We start from the raw sequence: 8,144 nt of genomic DNA on the forward strand, positions 1-8,144 counted from the left end.
TACTCTTATTTACTTTAATTTTTACTCATATAAATAATAAAAAATTTATTTTCAAATCTTTCGTAAATTCATTTTCTTTCGCTTCATCAGTTTTGTAGAAACCAAATTCATGATACATTGAAAGAAACATGGTGGTGGCCAAAACCAGAGACATGATGTGACATGATCTGCAGAGCACATGGAACAATGAAACATGTGCAAGAAGGATGAGTGGTTGGGTTTGCCAATGCATTATTGACTCTCCAATTGCAGTTCATTCCCTTCAGGCTTTTAGAACACATTCCAATACCAACTTTTTTTAAAAGATATCTTCCAAAAATTAATATTACTAATTAATTATTCACTTATTGATGGTATGGTACATTTATCATAATATTTATTCTGTTAATGGGTTTCCATATATAATAAATATTAATAATTAATTTCACATCTTTTACAGAATATTATTAACTCCATCCAACTCATAAATATTAGTAATTAATCATTTACTGATAAAATAGATGTATTTATGATATTAATGGTGAAAATTTCTATATTTAAAATTAATATTTTTATTAGAGCTGATAATCTAAAATAATTTTGTTTAAAAATAAAAATAAGAATATTATACTATATCTCTTGCATTAAAAAAATTGAGTATTTTTGTTCACGGGATACCCTTCTCATACTTTTTCTCACTCTTCAATTAAAGAGTTTTGACAGACTAAAAAATATTAAAGACATTTAATGCTGTAGTTCATGATATATTATTTTATTATTTAACAACTAATGAAGAAAATTTCAGAATAAAAAGCTTTTATTGAGTATTGGACGTGTTTTCCAAAATAAAATATTTTTATATATGATTTTCATCTTCCTTGATTATATGATCGCCTTCCCGACAGGATTATTTAATTTGTTTTTTTCTTCTTTTTGGTCCAATTCTTTTGTTTTTCATCCAACGTCACTATTTTGTTATTTTAATTATAACAATTTATATTTTCTTAGTATTTACCTCAATTTATTTTAGGAAAAAAACAGAATCATATGTTTTTATTACATTTTATTTTATTTTGAAAACTACACTTAGAAAGCAATGTGGTGTTGATCACGGACTACACATTCTTCAACGCTGCTTACGGTCACAACGAGTTATAAATAATATAATCTCTGTAATTAGTTTTTACTAAACAATTTATTTATTTTTTCTTAGTTTTCTCGTCAACTATTTTCTAATTAATAATGATTCTATTTCTAACTTTAGGCATATTAGTCATTTCATTAAATAGTTCTGACTTAAAACATACTAAATAATTTCATTATCTTTGAATTATTCAAATACCTGTACCTTTAAGTAACTTAGTTTTTTATTTTAACAAAATAATAAAGCGATTTTATTCTTCATTGTGGACTTTCATTAAGGTAAGTAAGTAATGGTTCTTATATGTCTGCCGATGGCGGCATATTTATTTATTTATTTATTTTGACTGCCGGATATTCCTAATACAGGATGAGGGGACTAATAAATTAAATATTATTAATTAATTTTTAATTAATTTAAATTAATCCATTCGAGATAGGATCGTGTGATATAGTACCCGACAAACTTTGGAACGTCAACTTGCATCTAGATTGTCCACATCCCTCTACATCTCTACATCAATTATTCATAACTAGTTATCTGAAATATATTTTATACAGGGTAATTTTTATGACCACAGGATTTAATCAACGGTGAGGATCTTTGCTGGAGAGACAATACGGGTGCAGAGGATTACATACCAAATTCGGAACTCATTTTTCTCGTTTTGTTTGGGTTGGGCGTGTGTCATTCACTCTCTCAATAAAAACATTATTTCAATAATATAATTCCAACATTTATTAAAAGTAATTTAGAAAAATAAAAATATTATTAGGTTGTTTAAAAAGATGAATAATACCTATATGAGAGAGTATGTGGATTAATGGCCAAAATTACCATAGTTATGGGACCGAAGGAGATAAGATTTAAAATTACAATGTAAGAATTTAACTTATTTAAGAAAGAAAAGATTAGGGTTAGAAAAGGAAATAGCAAAAATGGTAGTTGAGAAAAAGTAAAAACTGAGCCACATGCATGGATGCTTATTGGAAGGGATAATAATAATTATTGTTATTATATTGATAGAATATTCTCTTTCGTTTTTTTCATTTTATTTTTGAAGTTACTATTTTATTTAAATTTAATGAATTTTTTAAGTATAACTTTTTGCTATATTAAATAAATAAAAATTATCTGTTAAATAAATAAAAATAATCTACAAAAATAAATAAAAATATTTATATTTATAATTATAATTTTATTATTTTTTGTTATAAAAAAATAACACGCATGTGCTTTCATTGTTAATAATAATAATAATAATAGTAATAATAATAATAATAATATAATGTTATTGTTGGTAGCTGGCTAATTACCATGTTTTTGTCTGTATTACTGGAATTTGCATTTCAGTGGTTTCACTCATTTCAAATAGAGAGTCAATTTGTGTGAAACGGAGGGCTCTGAAATTCGGTCGACCTCCCACCACAGCCTTCTTCTCATCTCAGCCAGGTATACTATTTCATTTCAATTCAACATTTTCAGCTACAAATAAAAAATTTGTAGTCAATGTTTTGTTTTCCTCATTGTTTCTTCTTGACTGAATTTAATATTTTGTGACTTTGAAATTCGTCTCGCCAAAAAAAAGATTTCTTGACGGCTTCTTTGGTTAAATTTCAATAGCTTGTGGTTTCTTTGGTGTTGCCATACATCTACTGAGTTTATTTTGGATATCTAATTTGTGAGACAAGGTACTGTCGAGCTTCAGAAATGGCTTCCGGAACTGTGCCAACATCGTTTTCCTCGCTCAAGACTTGGGATTCTAGTCTGGGCTTTGCGAAAAACGTTGATTTTGTGAGAGTTTCCGATTTGAAGAGCATGAAAGCTGCGAGGAAAAGGGTATCAATCATCAGGAACTCGAATCCTGGCCAGGATATTGTTGAACTTCAACCCGCTTCCCCAGGAAGTCCCCTTTTGGGTATGCATGCTTTCTTAGCTTCACTTATATTGCTTTGTTGGTATTTTTTTTACTGTTTTAAAGTTCCGACTTTCTTTTTCGTCCGTCAACTTTCAAATTTGAATTCCTAAATGTTGTCTCGAACGACTATTTGGGTTTGTGCTTAACTACGAGTAAATATGTTGGTTCATTGAAACGGTTCAAAATTTGCCTTTTAGTTCCTACATTTTCTCAAACGTAATGTTATTCTGGTGTCTGGTTAGAGACTTAAGACACGTATTTCTGTTAAGATCTGGATAGAGTAAAAACGTATTTTTAACTTGCATTATTTTATTTTCAGTTCACCTGATCCTTTCATTATTTTTTTATTGCAGTTCCTAGGCAAAAGTATTGTGAATCACTACACAAAACTGTCCGGAGAAAAACTAACACAGTGATGGTTGGTAACGTGGCTATTGGTAGCGAGCATCCTATAAGAATTCAGACCATGACTACAACTGATACTAAGGATGTTGCTGGAACAGTTGAACAGGTTATACAACTGTTAATTCTGTTTTGCAGTAATAACACTAGCTTCTGGCCAATTTACACTGTTATGCCGATCTATTTTTCTCAATATAACCGCCTGACGGATGTGGTAGTTTTTTTGATTTATCTGATGTCTATGGGCAGGTTATGAGAATAGCAGATAAAGGAGCTGATATTGTACGGATAACAGTTCAAGGGAAGAAAGAAGCCGATGCATGCTTTGAGATTAAAAACACCCTTGTACAGAAAAAGTAAGTTTAAATTATAGATATTATAAAAAAGGACTTGATTGATATTGTAGCATATATTATTTATGTATTGATCTGGGTCCTTATTAATCTTTGTCCAGCTACAACATACCGTTGGTGGCAGATATTCATTTTGCTCCTACTGTTGCTTTACGGGTAGCTGAATGCTTTGATAAAATTCGTGTTAACCCTGGAAACTTTGGTATGCACTTCTTTTATTTTATTTTCTTCATTTTTTTTCCGAATGTTGGCTTTCATTCTGAATCCAAGATCTTGATCTTCTGCAGCTGATAGACGAGCTCAATTTGAAATATTAGAGTACACAGAAGACGACTATCAGAAAGAACTTGAGCATATTGAGAAGGTTAGGCCAATCATCTGTCGATTTCAAATTTTAGTGAAGAGGATGCAGTGTGCTAATTTATCAGTACTTCATTTTGGGTCCCGCTTCGGTTATACACTCATATATGCCTTCTTAGTCTTTACTGAAGATGTGGGAATAATGTTTTATGTCAATGTGATTAAAAAATGATCCGGTATACAGGAAATGGATTTGGAATACTGAATCATTTTGTCCACAAGATTCTTTCCTTAATCTTTATCTTCCAAAAAAAAGTCAGGCTTTTACTCAAGTTGAACAGAAGTCTAAACAAAAGATTTCCAGAACTGTGTCACTTTTGTATTTTCTTGATGCATGGATATTGAAAAGTCTATTTTATTGTTTTCAATTCCTGTTGGAATTAGTTAATAATACTGAATATGAACTATTGACCTATTTTAGCTTGAAAAAATGCCAGGTTTTCACACCATTGGTTGAGAAATGTAAGAAATATGGAAGAGCAATGCGCATTGGGACAAACCATGGCAGTCTTTCCGATCGTATAATGAGCTACTATGGAGATTCTCCTAGGGGGATGGTAAGCAGTCCTTTCCCCTCTTATTCTGCATCTTCAATACATTTTTTGTGTATTCATGTATATTCCTCAGAATTGTCGTTCTTACTAAGTAATGATTGGACAGGTAGAATCTGCTTTTGAATTTGCAAGGATATGCCGAAAGTTGGACTTCCACAATTTTGTTTTTTCTATGAAAGCAAGCAACCCAGTTATCATGGTTCAGGCATACCGCTTACTTGTAGCTGAAATGTATGTCCAAGGCTGGGATTATCCATTACACTTGGGAGTTACTGAAGCTGGAGAAGGTGAAGATGGGAGGATGAAGTCTGCAATTGGCATTGGAACTCTTCTTCAGGTATGCTTGTGATTGATTGCATTGTTAAATGTAAATTATTCAAATTGCCATGAAAAATGAAAATATTTTCCATCTGTGTATTCATTACTGACTTACTGTGTATGTTGATAATATGATGTTCTTTAGGATGGATTGGGTGATACAATTAGGGTTTCTCTCACAGAACCACCAGAGGAGGAGATAGATCCTTGCAGAAGGTTGGCAAATCTCGGAATGAGAGCTTCTGAACTCCAGAAGGGAGTGGTAGGATTCAAAATAACACTTCAATAAGATGTTGCTAAACTTTCTAAGTTTTGGTATCCTCAAATAGTTAGAACTTACCTTTGATGACATTACTTCCATCAGGAACCTTTTGAAGAAAAGAACAGGCGTTATTTTGACTTCCAGCGCCGAACTGGTCAATTGCCAGTGCAAAAAGAGGTGATATTATAAGCTCTATAAAAACACCTGAAACCATGTGCACAAACAGGAACATTGTATTTATTTTGTCCTTCTTCTGGCACCACCCTTGTATACTGAAATCTCCATCTTCGGACAGGGTGAGGAGGTGGATTACAGAGGTGTCCTCCACCGCGATGGTTCTGTTCTGATGTCAGTCTCATTGGATCAGTTAAAGGTAACATTTTAATAACCCTTCCATTGTTTTTTCTTCTGTTTGTTTGACTGGATTTCTCTACCAGTATATTTGTTTACATGCATCACATTTCCATTACCTTTGTTTCTAATTTTTTTGGAGGTGGGAATTGTCATTCTGAAAACTTTTCCCTCTTTGATTTTTACAGACGCCAGAGCTCCTCTACAAGTCTCTTGCTGCCAAACTCATTGTTGGCATGCCATTTAAGGTTTTTGTTACTCTCTTTTAATGGATGAATGTGTTGTGGATTTAAACAAGTAGTTATTGACATAGTATGGCCTATATATTCAGGATCTGGCAACTGTAGATTCAATTTTATTACGGGAACTTCCTCCACTAGATGATGCTGAGGCTGTAAGAACCTTCACTGTGGCAACCAAGTCTAAATTTACTTGTTCTACTTTATTTTCCATCAAACTATTTTGGCTTTGTCAATAGTTGTGACGATTGGATTTTTGTTTCCTCTTTGTGATTTTGGATACTGTGATCAGCGACTAGCTCTCAAGAGACTCGTCGATATTAGCATGGGGGTTATAACTCCTCTGTCGGAGCAGCTAACAAAGCCATTACCCAATGCATTGGTTCTAGTAAACCTGAAGGAACTATCTACAGGAGCTTATAAACTTTTGCCACAAGGTGCTGTTCATTCTCTGAGCCCCATTTCTCTTATTTTTAGATTCCAAATTAATTACACGGACCTCCCTTCAGTTTAATAACATTGATCAGACCTTGTGTTTGAAAATTATGGTTTGCTCCTTTATTTTTTGACGTAAAAGCTAAAGGGGGTTCTGATAACATCTTTTCCTAGTCCACTTCAAATTCACATGATCTTATATCAATTCGCAACCTATCAGGGACACGCTTGGTTGTGTCAGTAAGAGGTGACGAGTCTTTTGAAGAACTGGACATTCTTAAAGGTGTTGACGCTACTATGCTTCTCCACGACCTGCCTTATACCGAAGACAGAGTTAGTAGAGTGCATGCAGCCAGGCGGTGAGAAAATTATGCATAATTATTTGTTGCAGCAATCTGGCAATATGAATCCAATCCATATAACTGATTGACCTTGCTGTCTGAGTTTAACTGATGAACACTAAATAGTGAAATGAAATCATAATTGATTGGTGACAAGTATAATTGATCTGAGCTGCTTGTATATATGATTCCATTCCACAAAATTAATCTTCATTGGTTCTTAAAATTTTCTAATCGTGATTACTCTGCGTTGGTGTCAGGTTATTTGAGTTTCTATCCGACAACTCTCTAAACTTCCCTGTTATTCACCACATTCAGTTTCCAAATGGGATTCACAGGTAGTTTTTCAAGTTATAGTAATATGCAAAAAACAAGTAGTTCTTATGGAACCTAATCACTACTTCTTGTAGGGATGACTTGGTAATTGGTGCTGGTTCTGATGCTGGGGCCCTTCTGGTTGATGGGCTTGGAGACGGGCTTCTTCTGGAAGCGCCAGACAAGGATTTTGAATTTATTAGAAACACTTCTTTCAATTTGTTGCAAGGCTGCAGAATGAGAAATACAAAGACAGTAAGTAGATCAAGCGCAGACAAAACATATATTGACTATGAAAAACAAATAACCATGTCATTTATTGATTTGCCTGACATGAACTTGCAGGAGTATGTCTCATGTCCATCCTGTGGCAGAACGCTGTTCGATCTTCAAGAAATAAGTGCAGAAATTCGGGAGAAGACCTCACATCTCCCCGGGGTTTCGGTAATCACCTTATCCTTTCTTTTCTAATCGTACTCCTACCTCCCAGTTCCCAGTTGCAAGAATGTAAACTAATTTCATCTGAACAAAATTCAATGCCTTTGATTTGCCATGTTTACTTTCTCCTGCATCAGATTGCAATCATGGGATGCATTGTAAATGGACCCGGTGAGATGGCTGATGCAGACTTTGGGTATGTGGGAGGCACTCCTGGGAAGATCGATCTCTATGTTGGAAAGGTAACAACATTCTACATACCCAAATTACTAAAGCTTATCAAAATGAAAAAGAAAACTTGTTTCCAACTTTCTATGTATATTGAATGGATTTTGATATAATGTTCAATAAATTATTACAATTACAGACAGTGGTGAAGCGTGGAATTGAAATGGAGCATGCAACCAATGCATTGATTGATCTAATAAAAGAGCATGGACGCTGGGTGGATCCTCCTGTAGAGGAGTAAAAGAGGGAGTTCAATTTTGAGATTGGCAAGTAAGGTGATTGTAAGATAGTTATTGCACGTAGGTAAGTTAAACACTGAAAGCTTAAGTTGCAGCATAGTTTGAAATTCCTTCTACCAAATATTATCCCAACTCTATCTATCTTGGGACGGGGAAATCAACAGTTACATCTCTATACAGACAATACAGTGTTTCTTTGCCCCCATCAATAATACCAATAATAACACTTGGAATATTCCAGTGATATCATTTGTCCATATTGGACTATTAA

General features: G+C 33.5%; 1 protein-coding gene across 1 annotated transcript; it reads left to right on the plus strand.

Annotated features, from left to right (window-relative positions):
• The first annotated feature begins 2,439 nt into the window (after positions 1 to 2,439).
• LOC108334232 (4-hydroxy-3-methylbut-2-en-1-yl diphosphate synthase (ferredoxin), chloroplastic) lies at positions 2,440 to 8,144 on the plus strand. Its single transcript, XM_017569961.2, has 20 exons — positions 2,440 to 2,572; positions 2,812 to 3,038; positions 3,392 to 3,549; positions 3,690 to 3,796; positions 3,895 to 3,995; positions 4,081 to 4,157; positions 4,591 to 4,710; positions 4,814 to 5,044; positions 5,171 to 5,287; positions 5,390 to 5,464; positions 5,583 to 5,660; positions 5,827 to 5,886; positions 5,970 to 6,032; positions 6,170 to 6,314; positions 6,533 to 6,671; positions 6,914 to 6,991; positions 7,064 to 7,223; positions 7,314 to 7,412; positions 7,544 to 7,648; positions 7,774 to 8,144. The coding sequence occupies exons 2-20, from the start codon at positions 2,831 to 2,833 to the stop codon at positions 7,873 to 7,875; spliced, it is 2,223 nt and encodes a 740-aa protein (XP_017425450.1). The 5' UTR covers positions 2,440 to 2,572; positions 2,812 to 2,830; the 3' UTR covers positions 7,876 to 8,144.

The sequence above is a fragment of the Vigna angularis genome, chromosome 11 (genome assembly GCF_016808095.1).
Source record: "Vigna angularis cultivar LongXiaoDou No.4 chromosome 11, ASM1680809v1, whole genome shotgun sequence".
In the NCBI taxonomy this organism is placed as follows: domain Eukaryota; kingdom Viridiplantae; phylum Streptophyta; class Magnoliopsida; order Fabales; family Fabaceae; genus Vigna; species Vigna angularis.